Source organism: Heterodontus francisci, chromosome 40 (genome assembly GCF_036365525.1).
Source record: "Heterodontus francisci isolate sHetFra1 chromosome 40, sHetFra1.hap1, whole genome shotgun sequence".
Taxonomy (NCBI): Eukaryota; Metazoa; Chordata; class Chondrichthyes; order Heterodontiformes; family Heterodontidae; genus Heterodontus; species Heterodontus francisci.
The window spans coordinates 10,944,229-10,969,019 of record NC_090410.1 but is presented as its reverse complement, the minus strand read 5'-3'; the positions used below and the strand labels follow the sequence as shown (position 1 = coordinate 10,969,019).

Sequence of the window (24,791 nt, the reverse complement as noted above, 5' to 3'; positions counted from 1 at the left end):
CAAATATTTCTCCAGGCCTCCAAACCATGGAACAGCTCCCTCCCCTCAGTCTTCCCTTCCCCCTGCAAATTAGCCTGTAGGCTTTTAAAATTCAAACTCGTCCTCACCTCACCGCCCTGTTTGGGGTTTACCTCGCCCTCTCTCATCCTGGGTCAATGCTTAACCCTCAACCAATGTCACTTTAAAAAAAAAACTGTCTCATTATCACATTGCTGTGTGTGGGAGCTTGCTGTGCGCAGATTGGCTTCCATGTTCCCTACATTACAAATGACCGTGCTTCAAAAGCACTTCATTCGCTGTAAATCACTTTGGGACCTCCTAAAATTGTGAAAGATGCTATATAAATGCGAATCTTTCTTTTAACGATCTAGGTGCCCCGCATTCAGAGCTTTGGCCTCCATGTATTCCTCACCAATTAAAGGAACTGATTTCCTCCCTCCTCCAGCAATGGGTGCTAAATTCCAACTGCCCCAAAGCCCTGTTTTCCCTCTATTTCATCTAGCAGTTAGAGGGGCAATGAGATAAAGGCTTGAGGCATGGTATGAATGATATCAGGGAAGAGGCACTTCAGTTATTTGGAGAGACTGGAGAAGCTGTGAATGTTCTCCTTAGAACAGAGAAACTCAAGGGGAGATTTAATAAAGACATTCAAAATCATGAGGGGTTTTGATAGAGTAAATAAGGAAAAACGGTTTCCACTGACAGAAGGCTCAGTAACAAAAGGACCCAGATTTAAGATAATTGGCAAAAGAACAAGAAGGCAGATGAGAATTTCTTCATCACAAGTGAGTTGTTGTGATCTGGAATGTGCTTCAATAGTAACTTTCAGAAGAGAATACTTTAAAAAAAAAAGTGATGGCAAAAGAACAGGGGAGTGGAACTAAAACCTGTTCAAAGAGCTGCCACAGGCACAGTGGGCCAAATGGCCACTTGTGTTGTAACATTCCATGATTTTGGGCTGGATGGTCTGTTTGTAAAGCAGAAACCCATTTTTCAATCATGTCTATTTTTTAAGCTGTGGGGCCATTAATTATTAAGTTAACATAGTTAACAACAAAACGCAGGTCTGTAATCGTCTGCAGGTAACACACACGCCCTATTGGGACCTTTCCCCTTCCCTAGCTAAGAGCCTCTCCAGTTGCGATCCAAGCTAGGAGCTGAACACCCAGCTCATTCACTGTCTGCACTTGTGTGTGAAGAGTGGCCCTTGGCTAAGATTCTAGAGGGTAATAAACAGCCTAAAAATGTTCCCCAGCCAGACTGGGGGGACGGTGGGGGAAGCTAAAAGACAAGGGTAATAGCAGCTCTCACATGACATTGCTCAGTGACACTCTCAGCTCTGGAGCATGGAAGAGGTCTGTGCCTTTAAGAACACTGTTGATAACTAGGCTGCTTACAAGGCAACAGAGGGCTTTAACTGCTTGTAAATTTCAATGTGTGGGTCAATTAATGCCCTTCTCTACTCCAAATTGGAAGGTGTTTTGCGTCTGTGACATTATGACACTTCAACGTGTGATGTCTGGTCTAAACCGGATGTGCGCAAAACAGACAGTCACGTATGGGCTAGCAGATGTGCCGTGGCATTGCTCATGCCGAGTTGGATGAGCCACTGTTTCATCACAATGTACTGCCTGGGCCACTGATTCTTCTGGCCACTTAGCTTGCTATAGATTTCAACATTCACTACCACTTCCATTCTAATAGCCTGCAGTTCTACTTTGTGCCAAACAAGAAGGAAGAACTTGGATTTCTGTAGCTCCTTTCACCACCTCAATGTGGTTCAGCCAGTGAGGTACTTTTGAAGTGTAGTCCCTGTTGTAATGTCAGCCAATTTGCGCACAGCAAGCTCCCACAAACAATGCGATAACAAAGCTCCCACAAGGTGATAATGGCTACACAGCCTGTTCTTGTGATGTTGATTGAGGGGTAAAAATTGGCCAGGACACTGGGGATAACTCCACTGATTTTATTTTTCTTATTTTAGAGATACAGCACTGAAACAGGCCCTTCGGCCCACTGAGTCTGTGCCGACCATCAACCACCCATTTATACTAATTACCATTAATTTCATATTCCTACCACATCCCCACAATTCCCCTACCTATACTAGGGGCAATTTATAATGGCCAATTTACCTATTAACCTGCAAGTCTTTTGGCTTGTGGGAGGAAACTGGAGCACCCGGCGAAAACCCACGCAGTCACAGGGAGAACTTGCAAACTCCGCACAGACAGTACCCAGAATTGAACCCGGGTCGCTGGAGCTGTGAGGCTGCGGTGCTAACCACTGCGCCACTGTGCTGCCCTGGTTGGCGATGCTGTAATTTCTTCAAAATAGTGCTGGGGCATCTTTTACAGCCACCTAAATGGACAGATAGGACCTTGGTTTGGCATCTCTTCCAAAAGACAGCGTCTCCAACAGTGCAGCACTCCACTGGAGTGTCAGCCTGGATTTTGTGCTCAAATCTCTGGAGTGGGACTCAAGCCCACAACCTTGAGTTTTTGTTTATTTCTGTTTTTAATAAAGTTATTTTTAAAATATAAGTGTGTATATAAAGGGGGCCTGAGGAATAAAGGCCCCCTCGACATAAAATATATAAAAGGGGCCTGGGGTATAAAGGCCACCTTGGGGAAAAAAAAGAAAAAAAAACGGGGGTTAGATACAGAGTAAAGCTCCCTCTGCACAAAAAAAAAGGCAAGAGTGCTACCCCTTGAGCCATGTCTGCCACTGAATGTAATGTAGAAAAGCAGATTTAAAGGTCTGAAGTGTGACAGAAAATGAATGTGGCATTTCCAAGAAATGCATGTTATATTCAAGATGTCTAATTTATTGCTGCTGAACCTCCCATGGTGTTGCTCACAGTTAGAGGAGATTGTTTGTCTTCTATCTGTGTAAGCTACAGAGGACGAGCACCCCTGGATCAAGTAAATGTAACAGGAGTTACTATTGCAACTATTACTGGTTACACTCCAATTCTTTGAAATCTGTGTTGTCAATGCAAGGATATGGCACGATTTTTGGTCACGCCTTTATGCCAACATTCAGACAGCCAATGGAAATTCTGTACGTAAACAGTTGCCTATAATGATGTAATTTCTCTGCATCCTCTTCCTCCGAGATTGCTGCCTTTCTCCAATTCTGGCCTCTAGTGTGCCTCAATGTCCCCCATTGGCGGCCATGCCTCAGCTGCCAAGGCCCTAAGCTCTGGAATCCCTCCCTAAATCTCATCGCCTCTCTTCCTTTTAAGTTGCTGTTTAATACCTGCCTCTTTGACCAAGCTTTTAGTCACCCATCCTGATATTTCATTATATGTCTCAGTGTCAAATTTTATTTGGTTAACACTCCTGCAAGGCACCTTGGGGTCCGGGCAGAGTAGATGGGGAGAAACTGTTCCCACTCGTGAAAGGATGAAGAATGAGAGGGTGTATGGGTAAAAGACCAAATTCAGCCCTGCACAAAGAAAACATTGAGCATTTGAGCCTCACGCTCCTGGTTTGACAGAACCTTGAGTAGCTTCCTCTTTTTTTCTCTCCGATATTCACTATTCTCTTTCCTGCTCTCCATTCAGGCTCTTTAATTCATCAATCTATTTGGATTTCTCGCCTATTCCTTTATCTGCTCTATATTTCTTCAACACCGTTACTGTAGAAAAGATGATGCAAAGTTCTTCATAGAGGTGTAATCAAGAAGTAGACACTTTCTCTTTCGTTCTTGAGCTTTTCATTCACCAAGGTATTACAGAAAGGATGTAATTGCACTAGAGAGGGTACAGAGGAGATTTACGAGGCTGTTGCCAGGACTGGAAAAATGCAGCTATGAGGAAAGATTGGATAGGCTGTGGTTGTTCTCCTTGGAATAGAGAAGGCTGAAGGGAGATCTGATTGAAATGTACAAAATTTTAAGGGGCCTGGACAGAGTGGAGGTGACGGATCTATTCACCTTAGCAGAGAGGTCAGTGACGAAGGGGCATAGATTTAAAGTGATTGGTAGAAAAATTTGAGGGGAGATAAGGAAAGGTTTTTTCACCCAGAGGGTGGTGATGGTCTGGAACTCTCTGCCTGAAAGAGTAGTTGAGGCAGAAACCCTCAACTCATTCAAAAGGAGTCTGGATATGCACCTCAAGTGCCATAATCTGCAGGGCTATGGACCAAATGCAGGAAGGTGGGATTAGAATAGGTGGATCGTTTTTCGGCCGACACAGACACGATGGGTTAAGTGGCCTCTTTCTATGCCTTAAACTTTCTATGATTCTGCGGTATCCTTATCAGTATGAATCAGTTAATGGGTCAGTGTGATAAAAGGAATGAATCAGTTAGTGGGTCATTTAATGAATTGATTAATGGGTTGGGATGATATTGGTAATTGATCAGTTAATGGGTCAGTTAATGAATCAGGAATGAATTGGTTAATGGGTCCATGTGATATCAGTAATTGATCAGGTAACAGGTCAGTTTGATATCAGGAATGAATCAGTTAATGTGTCAGTGCGATATTAATGTATCTGCTATATCTAAAACTGTACTGACCCATTTTCTGTAAAGGCAGGAATACCTCTGGACTAAACCATCGGTTAACAGGTTAGAAAGAATAATTTGATAAATGTTGTTTATTCACATCACCCAACGTCACTTCAGCTCATCCAGTTCTCTAATCTCTGAGCTTCTCCTCACCATCATTTTGATATTGCTATTAATATTCCTTACTTGACTTCGTGCTCTATTAGTAACTTTGTCATTCCATTGCCTCCCTTTATGTATATTCTTCCTGCGACTTATATTCTCTATTATTTTCCCTTAACTCCATTCCATTATTCTCTGCTTCATTCTACCCCTTATTTTGTCATCCTCTCCTTCCTTTTCATTTCTCTCATTCCTATTTTCCTCCCTCCATTCTTTCCCTCTTCCTCATTTTCCTTCTCTAAGTTCTTTCCCCCTCTCGCGCACTTTGTCCCTCTTCCCCCGTGACCCCTCCCCACCCTGTGTCTCTCTCTCACTCCCTGTAACCTGACCCTAGTTGCACCAGGGTAGATAATGAATTATTTACAAACTCTGGTACATCAGGGCTGGAAGGAGAAATACATGTTGTAGATATTGATGCTGACACTGTGCTGCCTGTCTGAACACTTCGACAACCTTTTGTACAGCCCCAGCAGACAGAGGTGATGTAATGCAGGCTCCCAATCAGACATAAATTGACTGTCTGTGGAGATCAGGTTCCAGGCTGCACGGCAAGTGTCACAACAAATGAGATTAAAATCATTTCAGAGTCAATAATATAATTGACTACACTGATCGTCATTTTATTTTCCCAAGTAATACGATCCCTTGGACTTTTCTGCTACTGATCTGATCTTTGTCAGTAGGATGCAGAGTCCATTAGCAACGCTTCGAATTGTTTCCCTCCTTTGGCCGTTCCTCACTTGGTCTTCTTCGCACACTCTTCCTCCTCCTTGTATCCTCACTGTGTTGCAACCAATGCACTTGTACCATTTCCAACTGCAGCCCATTCCTTCCTACATATCTCAAAAGTTGGGAATTACACAGAGTTTTACAGCCCAGTGACATGGTCATTCAGCCCAACGGGTCCTTTCTTCAAAAAAATTGGGTTGTGCATCGCTGGCGAGGCCAGCATTTATTGGCCTGCCCCTAGTTACCCTTGAGAAGGTGGTGGTGAGTCACTTTCTTGAACCGCTGCAGTGTGTTTGCAGTATAGCTTTTGTAGCAGTTTTAATACAACTGAGTGGCTGGCTGGGCCATTTCAGAGGACAGTTCAGAGTCACCCACATTGCTATGAGTCTGGAGTCATATGTAGGCCAGACCAGATAAGGATGGCAGATTTCCTTCCCTTGAGGCTACTAGTGAACCAGATTGGTTACATGGTCACCATTACAGATGCTAGCTTTTTATTCCAGGTTTACTTAATTAACTGAACTTAAACTCAGCAACTGCCAATGCCGGTTTATGCTTCACAAGCATATCCTCCCACCCTACTTCGTCTCACACTATCAGCATAACCTCTATGCCTTTCTCCCTTGTGTTTATCCATCTTAACCTCTTTACCTAGAGAGAGGTTAGAATGTGGAATTCACTACTCCATGGAGAAGTTGAGGTGAATAGCATAGATATATTGAACATATGAATTAGGAGCAGAAGTAGGCCATTCAGCCCCTCGATCCTGCTCCGCCATTCAATAAGATCCTGGCTGATCTGATTGTGCCTCAAATTCCACACTCACATCTACCCCTGTTAACCTTTAATTCCCTTGCCCAACAAGAAGCTATCTACCTCCGCCCTAGGGGAAGCTGGATAAGCACATGAGGGGGTAAGGAATAGAGGGATATTCTGATCGGGTGAGATGAAGAGGGGTGGGAGGAGGCTCATGTGCAACGTAAACACCGTTGTGGACCAGTTAGGCTGGATGGTCTGTTTCTGTGCTGTAGATTCGATATAAGCTTCCCCTTAAATGCATCTCTGCTATTCTCCTCCTTCGTTCTCTGACTAAAATGCCCCAGCTCATATTTACCTACATTGAAATTGGTTTCTCATTCACATGCCTCTTCTGTAGGTTTATTAACGTCTTCTTACATTATGTCGGAGTTTTCTTCAATATTAACCAGATCCCTGGTTTGGTGTCACCTCCCTCAATCTTCTATTCCTCCTCTAAGTGACTTGCCTTTCAGACCTTAAGATTGATGTCACTCAAACACTACCACTTGAGCTTCTCTCTGGCTTTTAGTTCTTGTCCACAGACATGGGTGCTGACCTTGACTATGGGTCTCGGCCTTTCGACCTGAGTTTCAAATCAGAACTGTCGCCATTGCAAACAGATGAAGGTGGCCAATAACAACTCCGGCATAAAACCAGGGGAGGTTAGGAGTAAGAAAAGAACTCAGACCAAACTTAATTGCCCAAAGGGTAACTTAAGCTGCAGAATAAGGTTGGAACGTTGAAGAGGATAGTGTTCTGTGGTCAAATAGGAATTACGTGAGCTTGTGCAGAGAGGAAGAGTTGACGGAGCTCGTGAAAAGGTGGGCAGGTGAAAAAAAGAAAGACTTGCATTTCTGTAGCGCCTTTCATGATCTCAGAATGTCCCAAACCCTTTATACAAAGGGATATAGATTGGTTAAGTGAGTGGGCAAAGATCTGGCAAATGGAGTATAATGTGAGAAAGTGTGAAGTTGTCCATTTTGGCAGTAAGAATAAAAAAGAAGCATATTATCTAAAAAGTGAAAGATTGCAGAGCTCTGAAATGCAGAGGGATCTGGGTTTGCTAGTGCAAGAATCGCAAAAGGTTAATATGCAGGTACAGCAAGTAATTAGGAAAGCTAATAGAATGTTATCGTTTATTGCGAGGGGAATTGAATACAAAAGTAGGGAGGTTATGCTTCAGCTATACAGGGCATTGTGAGACCACATCTGGAGTACTGTGTACAGTATTGGTCTCCTTATGTAAGAAAGGATGAAAATGCGTTGGAAGCAGATGAGAGAAGGTTTACTAGACTAACAGCTGGAATGGGCATATCGTCTTATGGGGAACTTGCAAGTGGTGGTGTTCCCATGTATCTGCTGCCCTTGTCCTTCTAGGTGGTAGAGGTCACGGGTATGGAAGGTGCTGTCGAAGGAGGCTTGGCAAGTTTATGCAGTGCATCTTGTAGATGGTACACACTGCTACCACTGCACCAGTGGTGGAGGGAATGAATGTCTGAGGCAGTGGATGGGGTGCCAGTCAAGTAGGCTACTTTGCCCTGGATGGTGTCAAGCTTCTTGAGTGTTAGAACGACACTCATCCAACGCAAGTGGAGGGTATTCCATCACAGTCCCGACGTGTCTTGTAGATGGCTGTTTGTAGGAGGTTGCTGTGCGCACAATCACTGATGCATTTCCTACACTTCAAAAATATTGCATTGACTGTTAAGTAGTTTGGGAGGTCAGGAAAGGTGTTCTAATAAATGCTGATAATCAGCCAGTGACCTCTGACAGAATGCAGAATGCACGGGGGGCATATTGGAGTCCGGTTAGAGCTGTGACGCTCTTCACCCCACATTCCCACCCCGCAACCTCCCCCCACTGCGGTCAGTTAGTCACAACACTCACTGCATAGACTGACATGTGAAGAAGGGCTGCTCAAGAATCAAGACGGCAGCCTCTCTGGGACGGTGGGGGAGGGGGAACAGGAACAGGGTTTAAAAAAAATACAAGATGCAGGACTTCAAGGGCTGGACAATGCTGGTTCCCAGCCAAAGAAGGAGCAGACAAAGAAAATAAGGAGAAGAAGAAAGAGGGAATGGGAGGAATGCTATCGGACGATGGCTGCTTAGAGGCTGATTGCTTCTGTCCCTCTCTGCTCAGGGGAGGTGTTAAGTGCTGCACAATAAGCGTGATCTGCTAATTCTTAAGGGTTGAACCATTCGCCTTCCCCTCCCCCTGCCCCCCCACTACACACAAGAACCCCCCCCCCCCCCTTCCCATTGTAGCAACATAGTGTTTTTGCATGATACCAGCTCTGAGCCCCATTCTGTTCTGTGTGAAAACGGCAGCTTAGTCTCCACGGCAACGATGACTCATGGGAACCAATGCTTGTGCAAAATGTTCCAGTTCCTTCCAAGGAGATTAGACAAAAAGAGAGGATCTGATGCCCGTATCCTCTGTCCTGTTCCCCCCCCACCCCCCCCCCCCCCCGCGCTTGCTGACCTACATTGGCAGCTCGTCCATTTTAAAATTCGCATTCTCGTGTTCAAATCCTTCTGTAGCCTCACTCCTCCCCCCTCCCCATCTCTAACCTCCTCCAGCCCCACAACCCTCCGAGAACTCTGCTCTCCTCCAATTGTGGCCTCTTGCACATCCCCGATTTTAATCGCTTCACTGTTGGCCGGGCCTTCAGTTGCCTAGACCTTAATTTCTGGAATTCCCTTCCTTAGCCTCTCCGCCTCTCCATCTCTCTCTCTGCTCCTTTAAAACCCACCTCTTTGACCAAGCTTTTGGTCACCTGTCCTAATATCTCCTTAGGTGGGCTCAGTGTCAAATTTTCCTGATAACACTCCAGTGAATTTTTACTATGTTAAAGGCACTATATCGATGCAAGTTGTTGTCTAGATGGCAGTGCCACACAAACAGTGTGGAATGTTTACTCCGCGATGGGCCTACAGTGGAGAGGGGAATTGATGACTCTTCTGATCTTTTGATAGCTTAGGGAACGTGTCCAACAAATAGCCACACAACCCAAGAGAATTGCAGGTTCCATCCCCTGACCTGTTTGCATTAACTGATCTCAGCCAAGTGGTCTCCACGTCCTTAGGCTAGGGAGTGCAAAAATCAGGGAGCGATCCCAGTCCTGAACGTTATCCAGTGACCCCTGCTGGAAAGTGTTTTTTTTTTAAATCTCTCATGGGATGTGGATGGTGCTGGCAAGGCCTTGGCAAGTGGGTGGCCATTCCAGAAGCCAGTTAAGAGTCAACCACATTGCTGTGGTTCTGACCAGGTAAGGACAGCAGATTTCCTTCCCTAAAGGACATTAGTGAACCAGGTGGGTTTTTAAGACAATCGATGGTAGTTTCATGGTCACCATTATTGAGAATAGCTCTCAATTTCTGATTTTTAATAATTAATTGAATTTAAATTCCACGAGCTGTCGTGGTGGGATTTGAACCCATGTCCCCAGGGTATTATCCTGGGCCTCTGGATTACTAGTTCAGTGACAATACCACTATGCCACTGTGTGTGTGTGTGTGTGTCTGTCTGTGTCTCTGTGTCTGTGTGTGTGCATTGTTGAGAGAGGACCTGCCTCTATATAGTGGAAATGGTCTGACTGTGCTACCCTCAGTGGTTAAACAACCGCACACGAGCAGTCACATGGACGAGGTACTGGAGGACAATTGGCAAGCTGAGAGCTGTAGCCTGGCAACCTATCTCAAGACAGTACATTCAGAGACAGTAGAAAGAAAGGAAAGATTTGCATTTATATAGCACCTTTCAGGAAGTCCTAAAGTACTTTACAACCAATGAAATACTTTTGAAGTGTCACTGTTGTAATGTAGGAAATGTAGCAGCCAATTTGTGCACAGCAAGCTCCCACATATAACGAGATCACTGTTTTTAGTGATGTTGGTTGTGGGATAATTATTAGCCCAGGGCACCAGGGAGAACTCCCCTGCTTTTCTTCGACTAGTGCATTGGACCTTTTACCTCCACCTGAGAGGGCAGAGGAGCATCAGATCAACATCTCATCCGAAAGACGGCATCTCCGACAGTGCAGCACTTCCTCAGTACTGCACTGGGAGTGTCAGTCAGGATTATGTGCTTAAGCCTATAGAGTAGCACTTCCAAGGTCTTCCAATTAAGGGCAAGAGGGTTATCCATTGAATCCAGGTTGACACGTATGAAAAAACAAACACACAGTTGGCCCTTCAGCATTGGAAAGGAGAAAAGCATTTTGGGGACGGTCCCTACTATGTAGCGTACTAACATTTGGTCGAAAGCCATGATCCCCAAGCAAAGTGTTGCCAAAGGTCATTGGGAGGCTCAATCTAGCCACTGTGCATCATAACCAATCATAGGCCGTTCAGGGGTGTTACCAGGAAGCGCATCTTCACACAAAGAGTAGTGGAAATCTGGAAATCTCTTTCCCCCTCCCAAAAAAGCTGCAGAGGCTGGGGGTCAATTGAAACTTTCAAAATTGAGATTGACGGATTTTTGTTGGGTAAGGGAATTAAGGGCGATGGAACCAGGACAGGTCAACAGAGTGAAGATACAGATCAGCCATGAACTGGCAGAACAGGCTCAAGGGGCTGAATGGCCTCCTTTTGTTACTATGCACCAGGAAGTGATGGGTCTGTGCCCAGCGTACCTCACGCCCTGTCCTTCCGCTGCATGGATCCGCCACCTTGGCATTGCCCTCTTATTGGGCAAGAGAGAGGTGAACGTCCCACGCCTGGACAGGCTGTGAATGGTGCACGGAGCAGCGTGTCTTTATCTACAATGAGCCTTTGGTGAAGCAGGGTCAGGCAGTAAGTGGCCCTCAGCTCTCCTGTGACGACCAGTGCTGTGCTATTTCCAGAGCTGCTCGGTGCCTTTGAACAGCACGTTCCGACAATCCCTGGTGAGCTTCCAAACCTACATTAGGTTAACCATTTGTCAGTCTTTCTGGGACGATGGCCAACTGCGCAAAAAGTTTCACTCACCTTGGCATCAAGAAACGAGGAAAGGCTGAGGGACTTGAGGTTGTTTTCGTTGGAGAGAAGGAGGAGGAGAGGTGACTTAATAGAGACATATAAGATAATCAGAGGGTTAGATAGGGTGGATAGTGAGAGTCTTTTTCCTCGGATGATGATGGCAAACACGAGGGGACATAGCTTCAAGTTGAGGGGTGATAGATATAGGACAGATGTCAGAGGTAGTTTCTTGACTCAGAGAGTAGTAGGGGCGTGGAACGCCCTGCCTGTAGCAGTAGTAGACTCGCCAACTTTAAGGGCATTTAAGTGGTCATTGGATAGACATATGGATGAAAATGGAATAGTGTAGGTCAGATGGTTTCACAGGTCGGCGCAACATCGAGGGCCGAAGGGCCTGTACTGCGCTGTAATGTTCTAATTTATAAAGAGAAACTATTCCTATTTCATAAAACCGAGGAATTGTTGGACTTACGGAATCGGCAATGTAATAAAGGTCTGCTTCCTTTGTCATGAGCTTCACGTAATGGGCAATCACACAACACCTTACTGATATTTGTTTAGCTATGTTGGTTTAGTGTCAATCCCCAGGATCTCACCATGCCTTTTCCTGGTACCAGGTAAAGCTTCCCATCAATTCTCCTCCATTTAATAGTATTCAGGTGCACTCTTTCTCTTGGATGGCTCATTCCTAGCACTACCCTTGCTGGAGAGTGAGAGAGTGCCATGGAGGCACAGCTATCCCACCATTCATAGCAATAATAAAAGTCCTCTATGAAAATTCTTAAGGCCTTTGCTATCATAATGAGTGCTTCCAGCCACTCTGCATTAACAACAAGAGAAAGCTGCAAGGCGGGATGTGAGAAGAAAGAGAGAGAAATAGGGGTAAAGTAGAGGGGGAAAGGAAAGCTGAAGAACACATTGCACTGTAGCACCCTGGTGTCACCGTCCTGGCTCCAAGTCTGAAGATTGTGGGTTTGACTCCCACTCCAGAGATTTGAGTGAATATTCTAGCCTGACTCTCCCAGTGAAGTACTTAGGGAGTGCTGCACTGTCAGAGATGCCTTCTGTTGGGTGAGATGTTAAATTGAGGTGCATCTGCCCTCATGGATTGACGCAAAAGATTCCACGGCACTAATTCAAAGAAGAACAGGGGAGTTTTTCCCTGGTGTCCTGGCCAACATTTATCCCTCAACCAACAACACCAAAACAGAATATCTGGTTGCCTGACTCATTGCTGTTTGTGGGAGCTTGCCGTGTGCAAATTGGCTGCTGTGCTTCCCACATTACAACAGTGACTACACTACAAAAGTACTTCATTGGCTGTAAAGTGCTTTGGGAGGCTGTGAAGGGTGCTATAAAAATGCAGGTGGTCTTATATCTCTACTGCTAATCCAGTGGCTTTCCTTGGCTGAGTTCAGTATCCCCTCTCCCAGCACCCACGTTGCTGATCATCCAGTTCTCCCTCACTGTTGTTTTGTCAGTGACATTCCTGGGACAGTTAATAATTCAGGGATTTTGGAAATTCCGTCTGCCATTGGATCCCTCAGTGATTTAAAATGTCAGGTGCACCCTCCAGTGGCAACTGTTGGTACATGCAGAACTATTCCATATGCTCCAGGGACTGACCAAGGGGAACCATTTGTCATTTCACAAGCACAGCAATTGGCAATTCGTCCCCTTGTATGTTCTATGAATCTGAACCTCCAGGTATTTGAAAATTCCGAAGGTTTGGGGCCTGGAATGACTGAATTTCACGCACATTAAGGCGAGGGATCTTGGTGTTGGGGAATGGAACACTGTCTCATCTTAGACACTGTCAGCATCATACACTCAGCTACAGCACAGATTAGATACAGAGTAAAGTTCTCTCTACACTGTCCCATCAAACACTCCCAGGACAGGTGCAGCAGGGGGTTAGATATAGGGGGGTTGGTTAGCTCAGTTGGTTAGATGGCTAGAGTGTGATGTAGATAAGACGTCAACAGTGTGGGTTCAATCCCATACCAGCTGTGGTAGCTCATGGAGGCCTGGCTCCTCACCTTGTCCCATGCATGAGGAGTAGTGACCCTCAAGCTATACATTACCAACTGTCTTTCTCTCTCTCATGGGGAAAGATACCTATGATTCTCTGCGACTATGGCTACAACAAAACAAATAGCATTACGATAAAACAGGACCAAAAAAAACAGGTTAGATACAGAGTAAAGCTCCCTCTACACTGTCCCCATCAAACACTCCCAGGGCAGGTACAGCACGGGGTTAGATACAGAGTAAAGCTCCCTCTACACTGTCCCCATCAAACACTCCCAGGACAGGTACAGCATGGAGTTAGATACAGAGTAAAAGAAAAGAAAAAAAAACAGGGTTAGATACAGATAAGGGTCTGTTTACCCATGTGGTTCAGTCTGTGGAGTGCTCCCTTAACTCATGTTCTATACTAGCTGTTCTGGAGTAAGAATTCCCAGTTGCTGCATTATTAGGGTGGGTTAGTGCAGTGAGTCCATTGCTACATTGCATCCAACATCCATTCCACCATGGGAGTCTGACTCCGTTCAATGAGACTTTGAAAAAAAACAAAATGCCTCATTACTGCAAACCTTTTATTCCAGCACGTGAGATGGGGGAAGAGTCGGATTAGCCTGGGAATGCAGGCACTGAACTCTGTGGGAAATCCATGGCTTTCCTTGCTGAAATGAACTGTGTTGTGTCCCAACTCGTACCCTGGGCAGGAGCAGCTAATTCAACACCCACAGGGACCTTGTGTTGTACGTGGCTTAGCACTAGACCGATGGAAAAAGATTTACATTTATATAGCACCTTTCACAACTTCAGGATGTCCCAAAGCAGTTTACAGCCAATGAGGTTCTTTTGAAGTGTAGTCACTGCTGTAATGTAGGAAACGTGGCACACAGCAAGATCCCACAAACAGCAATGTGGAAATGACCAGATAATTATTTTTTTTTGTGTTGATGTTTGAAGAATAAAATATTGGCCAGGACACTGGGGAAAGCTCACCCCTGCTTTTTTTCAAAAATGTGCCATGGGATTTTCTTTTCTTGCATCTACCTGAGAGGGCAGACAAGGTCTCAGTTTAACATCTCCTCTGAGAGGCAGCACCTCTGACAGTACACCTCAGTACCACACTGGGTGTGTCAGCCTGGATGATGTGCTCAAGTCTCTGGAGGGGGACTGGAACCCACAACCTTCCTGCCTCAGAGGCAAGACTGCAACCCACTGAGCCAACACTGACATAGTATGAGGGAGGAAGGTGCAATTTTAACCTGACCCATCCATCGGAAAACTGGCAATGTCAGGTACAATGTTGGGTTTTACAGCCTGTCTGACTGTACCTTCCTCGCTGAGATCAATCCCTTGGTTTCCCACCTGCCAATTTAGGTTAAAATATGGCCCATGTTGTCAGGGTAGTGCTTTAAGGGGAGCTCATTGCTGCCTCAGTGTGTGACCACACTCAGGCCTCTTTGTTCTGGCTTCCTGGGAAATTCTAACTGGCACCTTCTTATTTTGTCTTCCAGGCAAAGCTGATTGTTCCGAACAGTACGGCTGGACTGATCATCGGGAAAGGAGGAGCCACAGTGAAGGCGGTGATGGAGCAGTCCGGGGCCTGGGTCCAGCTGTCCCAGAAGCCCGAAGGGATTAACCTGCAGGAGCGCGTGGTGACGGTAAGCGGCGAGGCCGAGCAGAACCGCAAGGCGGTGGAGCTGATCGTCCAGAAGATCCAGGAGGACCCCCAGAGCGGCAGCTGCCTCAACATCAGCTACGCCAACATCTCGGGCCCCGTCGCCAACTCCAACCCTACCGGTTCCCCTTATGCCAACTCGACGGAGGTGCTACCAGCTGCGGCTTCGGCGGCAGGGCTGCTGGGACACGCCAATCTGGCTGGGGTGGCGGGCTTCACCACCGGCCTGTCCAGCTTCACCGGCAACGACCTCCTGGCCATCAGCTCAGCGCTCAACACCTTGGCCAGCTACGGATACAACACCAACTCCCTTGGCCTAGGCCTGAACCCGGCAACGGCCACCGGGGTCTTGGCCGCAGTGGCGGCCAGTGCCAACCCGGCTGCGGCCGCCGCCGCCAACCTCTTGGCCTCCTACGCCAACGAAGCCTCAGCTGGCAGCAACACCCCCGGAAACACGGTGGGGACCTTCTCTCTGGGCTCCTTGGCTGCCGCTACCAATGGCTACTTCGGCGCGGCCTCGCCGCTGGCGGCCGGCTCCATCCTGGCCACGGAGAAGCTGGGCGAGGGCTCCAAGGACGTGGTGGAGATCGCAGTGCCGGAGAACCTGGTGGGCGCCATTTTGGGAAAAGGCGGGAAGACGCTGGTCGAATACCAGGAGTTGACTGGCGCCCGGATTCAGATCTCCAAAAAGGGGGAGTTTATTCCCGGCACAAGGAACCGCAAGGTGACGATCACGGGGACAGCAGCGGCAACCCAGGCAGCACAGTATTTAATCAGCCAGCGGATCACCTATGAGCAGGGCGTCCGTGCGGCAAACCTGCAGAAAGTTGGTTAAAAAGCTGCGAAACAGAAAGACAGGTTTCCGTTTTTTTTTTAAACTGAAAGGGGCTTATATAGTACTTGATTCTAATTAAAACGTCTTGTATTAATATATTATATGACAACGTCAGAGATCTGTGTATATGTAAATAATGTTTACCACATGTTTCCATGGAGACAACGTCTTCTGTTGTTTTTGTTTTCTCCCCCCCTCTTTTGTTTCCCCCTCCCTCAGTCCTTTTTTTGTGGTGAGTGTTTGTCGTGTTCTGGACTTGACGAAAACATGCTCCTCAGACAAACAGTGAGCCAGTGACTCCGACCTTTCCCCTCCGACCCTTCCGCTCCACCCCCCAAAATGGGGATGGTTGCTGGGTGAACCTGAAATCCACCCCCATGGTTGACAACTCCGATTGGACGTATTCCTGGTGATTTTGTCACATGACTTCCCGCCTCTGATGACCCACACCCCCAAAGCTCCCGCCATTGGTCGATTGACACGTCCATCCTGGTGGCTCCGTGCCCTCCCTCGCCCACTGGACGGGCGAACAGACCCTTCATTGGATAATTCTAGACTATCCGTCAAACACCCTTTCCCCCACCCCATCCCCAATATTTTTATTACTAATAAATGAAAGGGATCAACAAAACGAAAAAGGGCGGCACAGTGGCGCAGTGGTTAGCACTGCAGCCTCACAGCTCCAGCGACCCGGGTTCAGTTCTGGGTACTGCCTGTGCGGAGTTTGCAAGTTCTCCCTGTGTCTGCGTGGGTTTCCGCCGGGTGCTCCGTTTTCCTCCCACAGCCAAAGATTTGCATAGTAAATTGGCCGTTGTAAATTGCCCCTAGTGTAGATAGGTGGTAGGAGAATGGTGGGGATGTGGTAGAGAATATGGGGTTAATGTAGGATTAGTATAAATGGGTGGTTGTTGGTCGGCACAGACTCAGTGGGCCGAAGGGCCTGTTTCAGTGCTGTATCTCTAAATAAATAAAAAAGACGCACAGTACCCCTATGATATTTTTATTCCAGGGTTTTGCTTGCAGCAAGGTCCCGGAGATTACTCTTTAATTCCTGGGGATCCAGGGCAATCCTGGAGGTGTTGGCAACCCTACTCTTTCTCCCAAACTGACGGCAATGTGAAAAATCGAGGACAGCCTTTTGCCTTCGAAGCTTCGAGCGTGCGTCCCCTGTAATCCGCCATCTTAGTTCCCGTTCTTTGCTTCCCAGTTTTGCTCTTGCTTTGGAAATTTGGGGCGTCTCTCTGGAATGAACCTTCCCGGGAGAGTTTCGGGGTTCGGTTAGCCTGCCTGACGTCATGCGGCCAGAAAGATAGTAGATTTACATGGAATGAGAGGCTGTAACTATCAGGAAACACTCAACAGACTGGGGCTCTTTTCTCTAGAAAAGAGAATGACGAGGGGGTGACCTGATGGAGCTCTTTAGAATTAGGGAAGAATTTGATGGGGTAGATGTGGAGAAAATCCACTTGTGGAAGATTCCAAAACGAGAATCATAAAATTCAACAGCAGGGGAAAGGCCATTCGGCCCATCTTGCATGTTCTGGTTCTTTGAAAAGGATGTCCAGTTTGGTCCCACACTCCAGCCATTTCCCCATAACCCTGCAAACTAGAGGTTATCAATGTAAGATAATCACGAATAAATCCAATAGGGAATTCAGGAGGAACCGCTTTACCCAGAGAATGGTGAGAATGTGGAACTTGCTACCACAGGGAGCGGTTGTGGTGAGTAGCACAGATGCATTTAAGGGGAAGCCAGATAAACACAGGAGGGAGAAAGGAATAAGTTTGATAGGGTGAGATGAAGAGGGCTGGGAGGAGGCTCATGTGGAGCAAAAACACCAGCGTAGACGAGTTGGAGGGCGCGGCCTGTTTCTGTGCATGTAAATTCCATGTAGTTCATGGGATTTAATGTATTTTAAGCAGTGCCATGCAGTCCTGCATGCAACCACCAGATGTCCCTGTCCTGGGATGTGCTCTAGGGACATCTACTGGTAGGAGGTGTGCAGCAGGCAGGAACAGAAGAACAGTAGGAGGCCATTCAGCCCTTCCAGTCTGCTGTGCCATTCAGTTAGAATATGGATGAATTGTATCTTAACCCCCTTTACTCTCCCCTGGTTCAGTAACCCTTAATACCCTTACCTAACAATAACAGTGACTGGTAGTGGTGAGTTTGATTTGTGCAGTCTCGAGCTCTATTTGACTCATAGTTTATCTCTACCCCTGAATCATTCGACTGGGTGGTTTTGCAGTGCAGACTGCCCTACCTCTCGGGAAAGTGGTGGGGGCAGCGGGGTGCGTTTGGAGTATAGATCCAACGCAATCTTCTCCGCAAAAACAATGGGTGCAAAGCATGAGAAAAGGGGAGAAAGTTCCCTCCACAGAGGAAAAATAAACATGCTTAGGAACATGTGATTCCCACTAGGCCTGCCTGTTTTTAATTGATAGTCTGCTTTTAATTGACCGCCGACCGAGCTTTCTATCGGATCCTCAGTCACTTCTATCACCAGACGTTTATCCAGTTGTCACTCTGTTACACACACCACCCTCAGTATAAAACTCTCAGTTGTAACACTCTCTCTGTTACACACTCCAAACTCAGTATCAGACTCTGTTATAACACTCTCTCTGTTACACACTCCACCTTCAGTATAAACTCTGTTATAACACTCTCTCTATTACACACACTACCCTCAGTATAAAACTCTCAGTTGTAACACTCTCTCTGTTACACACTCCAAACTCAGTATCAGACTCTGTTATAACACTCTCTCTGTTACACACTCCACCTTCAGTATAAACTCTGTTATAACACTCTCTCTATTACACACACTACCCTCAGTATAAAACTCTCAGTTGTAACACTCTCTTACACACTCCAAACTCAGTATCAGACTCTATTATAACACTCTCTCTGTTACACACTCCACCCTCAGTATAAACTCTGTTATAACACTCTCTCAGTTACACGCTCCACCCTCAGTATCAGACTCTGTTACAACACTCTCTCTATTACACACACTACCCTCAGTTGAAAACTCTCAGTTGTAACACTCTCTCTCTTACACACTCCAAACTCAGTATCAGACTCTATTATAACACTCTCTCTGTTACACACTCCACCCTCAGTATCAGACTCTGTTATAACACTCTCTCTGTTACACACACCACCCTCAGTATAAAACTCTGTTATAACACTCTCTCTGTTACACACACCACCCTCAGTATAAACTCTGTTATAACACTCTCTCTGTTACACACACCACCCTCAGTATAAACTCTGTTATAACACTCTCTCTGTTACACACTCCACCTTCAGTATAAACTCTGTTATAACACTCTCTCAGTTACACGCTCCACCCTCAGTATCAGACTCTGTTATAACACTCTCTCTGTTACACACACCACCCTCAGTATAAATTCTGTTATAACACTCTCTCTCTTACACACTCCAAACTCAGTATCAGACTCTATTATAACACTCTCTCTGTTACACACTCCACCCTCAGTATCAGACTCTGTTATAACACTCTCTCTATTACACACACTACCCTCAGTATAAAACTCTCAGTTGTAACACTCTCTCTCTTACACACTCCAAACTCAGTATCAGACTCTATTATAACACTCTCTCTGTTACACACTCCACCCTCAGTATCAGACTCTGTTATAACACTCTCTCTGTTACACACACCACCCTCAGTATAAACTCTGTTATAACACTCTCTCTATTACACACACCACCCTCAGTATAAAACTCTCAGTTGTAACACTCTCTCTCTTACACACTCCAAACTCAGTATCAGACTCTATTATAACACTCTCTCTGTTACACACTCCAAACTCAGTATCAGACTCTGTTATAACACTCTCACTGTTACACACTCCAAACTCAGTATCAGACTCTGTTATAACACTCTCTCTGTTACACACTCCACCCTCAGTATAAACTCTGTTATAACACTCTCTCTGTTACACACTCCACCCTCAGTATCAGACTCTGTTATAACACTCTCTCTATTACACACTCCACCCTCAGTATAAACTCTGTTATAACACTCTCTCTGTTACACACTCCACCCTCAGTATAAACTCTGTTATAACACACTCTCTGTTACACACTCCACCCTCAGTATAAACTCTGTTATAACACTCTCTCTGTTACACACTCCACCCTCAGTATAAAACTCTGTTATAACACTCTCTCTGTTACACACACCACCCTCAGTATCAGACTCTGTTATAACACTCTCTCTGTTACACTCTCCACCCTCAGTATAAACTCTGTTATAACACTCTCTCTGTTACACGCTCCACCCTCAGTATAAAACTCTGTTATAACACTCTCTCTGTTACACACACCACCCTCAGTATAAACTCTGTTATAACACTCTCTCTGTTACACACTCCACCCTCAGTATAAACTCTGTTATAACACTCTCTCTGTTACACACTCCACCCTCAGTATAAACTCTGTTATAACACTCTCTCTGTTACACACTCCACCCTCAGTATAAACTCTGTTATAACACTCTCTCTGTTACACACTCCACCCTCAGTATAAACTCTGTTATAACACTCTCTCTGTTACACACTCCACCCTCAGTATAAACTCTGTTATAATACTCTCTCTGTTACACACACCACCCTCAGTATAAACTCTGTTATAACACTCTCTCTGTTACACACTCCACCTTCAGTATAAACTCTGTTATAACACTCTATGTCACCTCTCTCAGGGCACCTACTGTTTGAACAGTTTGACTTATTTTCTATTTCAATGGCCATGACAGCCACCTATCAAAAGGAAATGCATCACAGTTGATTGGCTGAACTTGGCGAGTGAGCCAGCGGCCTGCCATTCACCATGCGCTGTATGCGGAGTGGCGATGTACTTCATACATTGACCAGATGTGTAATGATCTACGGTTAGGATACAGTCTAGAACCTGCTACACTGACTGGGCCCACATATAGACAGGATGAATTGGAGACTGGGGGTCTGTGGGATATCAGAGGGAGGTAGTCACAGAGACTTGGGGTCCACTAGTTGACAGTCAGGGCTGGTCCTGGATATCTGAGGTTTGCAGGTTAACGCTTAGTATTTATGTACCCCTGGATTTGCAGGCTCATGTTCACTCAGCTCTGCCGGAAAGGTTCACTTCCCAACTCCAAAGGAAAAGAATTGTTCCCACCTTGCATCCCTAGCTTTCTCCCGAAACATTCACGCAATATCCATTCTCTCTTCCAGTTGCCTGTCTACCTGCACCTCATGTCACAGGACTGAACCATGGGAGGGGACAGAGTCTATTTGTTGGGGGGTGGGGGGGGCATTGGTCTTTGTGTTCACCCTGCCCCTCCCCTCTCCCAATCACCTGGTTCAGTCCGGCATAAGCTCCTTCAGTCTGATGTAATCTCCTCAGTCCCATCCACTAATACCTTTGAGATGCTCCACTCTGAGACAGGCTTTGGCCTGTCTTGTCCAAAGACTGAGATTATCCTGACCGGAATGGTTATTTATAGAATTTCAGATCAAAGCGTATTGAATCTATTTTTCTATTTGTTGTGTGTATATATAATGTAAAAGTCCAACCTGTTGGGAAGGTGGGAAAAGGGTTGGGATTGGGTGAGTTGCTTTTTGCAGAGAGCCAGCACAGACATGATGGGCTGAATGGCCTCCTTTTGTGCTGTATTCATTCTATGATTCTATTTGATAAGGTGCTGCAGCTTCTAAAGGGGTGAAGCAGCAAGAGAGTGAAGTAACTGTGAGCTGTTGCCGCATTACTGCCGGAAATGGAGCACCAGGGGGAGGCCAAAAAACAGCTTCGTTCCGAATGCACCCCTTCAAGCTCACACCCTCTCCTTGATCTGAATCCCCCTTTCCCTCATGGAATTTCCCAGCTTCCAAGCCACCTTTGAAGCTGCCGATTGGGTCTCCCATATTAGCGGTTTACCATGGGTGTTACCTGGTCCCACTACCCACTTGCTTTGTGTGGGCAGTTGTGATCCCGATCATGTGGGTAACTCTGTGCCCCTTTCTGTCCCGTCCTGTTCCGTTACAATTGAAACGCCACCAGTTCATTGCCTGAGGAGTTGTCTTACCGTTGTTGAGTAGAGGAATCCTGACATTGAAGGTCTTACCTTGGGAAGGAATGAGAAGGCATTTGGGAAGGTCAGTGCTATAGGAACAGGAGGAGGCAATTCAGCCCCTGCAGCCTGTTCTACCATTCCAGTAGACCATGTCTGCTCTATACCTCAACTCCATCTCCCTGCCTTGGTTTTGTCACCCTTAGGGCTCTTGCCTGCCAAAAATCTCTCAATCTCAGTTTTGAAATTGTGCCACATTGCCAAAGCAAGGAAATCTGTGCTGATCAGTGCCAAATTCCTACATCTCATGAGATCCCCCGCTCCCACACCCCCATGTCAGGGGTGTTCCTGCCTGGGTTTGTACCCCCAGTGAAGCCTGGACATGACCAGGGTGATTCAGGCTGAGAGCTCCAGAGCGTTGCTTTCCCTGCTGGTTCATTCAGTCATTGCATTTGATTCCTCAGTAGCCAGTGCCTTCACATCCCTTTTCGCTTGACTCCCCATAGTCTGAGGGAACCTTCGGAGGAAGACCCTTGGAGCTGACCCTTGTCTAGGCTGAACATGGGTAATTGAGACCCAGAAGGTTGTGAGGGAGGAGGGAAAGGGATGTGACATTGAGAATGGGGGTGGGGGGAGTAGAAGATGTGGTCAGGAAGATTGGGCCACACCCCTGCTTCAAAAGTGGGCAAGTCACCCTCTGTTGCCACGGTAAAAAAAAGAATGATCTCTGGCCTATGTTGCAGCCATGACTAAAATTGCCATGGAGCTTAGCTATTTCTAATTTATCGATGCTGACTCTCAGAATTGCTTCCAGGTCAGCTGCACCCGTGGCTTTTCCAAGAAGGTCGGGAAATTCTGTCCATTATTTTGCAAATTGCAAAGGCCTCTGGGCTCAGAGAAATGCCAGAGGCCGCAATGCCTGAGACATGTGAAATGCAAAAAAAAAAAGTGCCAAAGACACTCTTTGAACAATATTTCAGATGCCCAAGGGTTCTGGCCTCCAACAGACAAGGGTCTGCTGCTGAAAGGACAGAAGAATGGTGGGTCTGTGCGAATCCATTTTGTCACCTCATCCCTTTCCACAAGAGTCGCCAACTCTGGTTGGATGTCTTCCTGGAGATTTGACTTCTCACCTCCAACCGCCCCGCCCCCACACTCAGGTCATTGGTCGCCCAACATGCCCATCCTCTGGGTGTCCCGCCTTCCCACAGCCGATTGGAAAGAGAAGACTCTCTGTTACCCGATTGGAGGATTCTTGATTGTCAGTCAAGCAGCCCTTTCTCCCCATCTCAAATATCTTTCTAACTTGTAAACAAAAGGACATTTTTTAAAGAGACACGATTTGGTTAACGCCGTTACGATTTTTTCCCCCAGGTTTTTGCTGCAGCTTTTCCTTCCTGGAGCCTCCAGGGCTATCCTGGAGGGGTTGAAAGTCCTACTTTTCGCTGCCGGAATTTTGCTCTGGCATTTCCGATGCGTTGCAGCTGGTAACATACCTCTGACCCGAGAGTCATGTAGCTCCTCAGGTCACATGACGAGCGGATTCCCCGCCTGTTTGACTCTCCAGCGTGTTTGAACTTAATCTGACAGTGCCAGGCCTGAGGCCCACACAGGACCAACGAACGGTTGGTCAAAGACACCCCTAGACCAAAGTCTGCATTGTGAGGGGGTGGGGTTGCAACCGTAGGTCAAAGAAGATAATTTGTGTCTGGCAAATTCAGTCTAGTTTCTCTCTGAGGCAAAACTCAATAGACAGGAGGAGGTGTCTGAGTGTGGGCTTTAAAGCTACAGAGTCCTGATCTCGCCCTAGTGCTCCTGCCTGGTGATTGCGGCCTCTTTGAACTTTCCTCATCATCATGCAATGATTAAAAAATGACACTGTCTTGCGTAAAATGGACAAGTTTTTATGTTATTAAAAAGAAATCAGAGAACTGCTTTAGCAAACGCTGGAACTACAAATCGCGCACAAATTCAAATGGATTCCCGTTCACCCGTCACCTTCTAGAAAGTGGCATTTCATTTTATTAGTTTTTTTTTAAACTTTGTGTTTTCTGTTTTTATGGTATGTGCGTGTGTGTCTGTCTCATGTCTTTGGGCCTCTCGCCAGCAGTGAGCGACTAGGTCTAGCCAAAAAGAAAACGTGTTGATGGAGCTGCTAAGCGGTGGGAGACAAACTGAAGTGGAGTCTCTCACTTGCAGTGCTGCTGTTGGGTCAATGCCTTTGGGGGTGGGCTGTACAAGTGGCTTTGGCAGTGTTGCCCATAACCCCAAAAACATGGGGGCACCGCGGTTGGCATGAGGGGAGGGGCAGGGTTGGTTGTCCATGTCATGTGATAAGTGCCTCCCTTTATGAGCACGGTGCTACCTATCCCAATCAGAAATTGGGATAGCATTTGTCTTTGTAAGGCTGACTCAAACCTACCTTCTGTGATTCATTGAGTGACTGAGCTTTAATAGTTCTCTCCTCCTGTCAGCTGGGGCCTACAGGGGCAGGGGTTACAATTGAGTGCCCCTGAATTAGGGGAAGGGGTAAATTGGCCAGGCTTCCTTCTGCGTACCACTAGTGTCATAGAGAATCCACGTGTTGGTCAGCAGTTGGGGGCGGGGGGATGGTTGAATTGGACCTTGAGGCCAAATCCTCTGCCGCTATCACCCATGAAGGTGCCAGGGAAACGTTGCCAAGGCAAGAGCTAGGATTTTGGTTGGGGTGGGGGGGGTGAAGTGCGGGTGGGGGGTAGGAATGGAAATTGGTGATCAATGAAGAACATTGAATACCCCACCCCACAGGCAGAGCAGACCAGCTCGGGACAGAAGTCACTTTTCTGTCATGGCGGCCTGCCTGTCTTTCCTTGGAAGCCCTTTTAGTTTCAGTGCCAAGCAATAGAAATGCTAATTTGCGGTTAAGTGTTGCCTTGGCATGACGGAGGGAGCGACACGCGAAGGCGCCAAACAATTATTTACATAGGCAGCAGATCTCCCGCGGTGTTGCCCGCAGCGAGTGGACGGGCA

General features: G+C 46.6%; 1 protein-coding gene across 3 annotated transcripts in view; it reads left to right on the top strand.

Annotated features, from left to right (window-relative positions):
* Window positions 1-24,471, top strand: part of LOC137353071 (RNA-binding protein Nova-1-like) — a 154,917-nt gene extending 130,446 nt beyond the window's left edge. For all 3 annotated transcript variants that reach the window (XM_068019036.1, XM_068019038.1, XM_068019037.1), the window contains exon 4: window positions 14,701-24,471. In XM_068019036.1, coding sequence (XP_067875137.1) covers window positions 14,701-15,699 — 999 coding nt within the window. In that variant the 3' untranslated portion in view covers window positions 15,700-24,471. The remainder of the gene's footprint in view (window positions 1-14,700) is intronic.
* The last annotated feature ends 320 nt before the right edge of the window (window positions 24,472-24,791 follow it).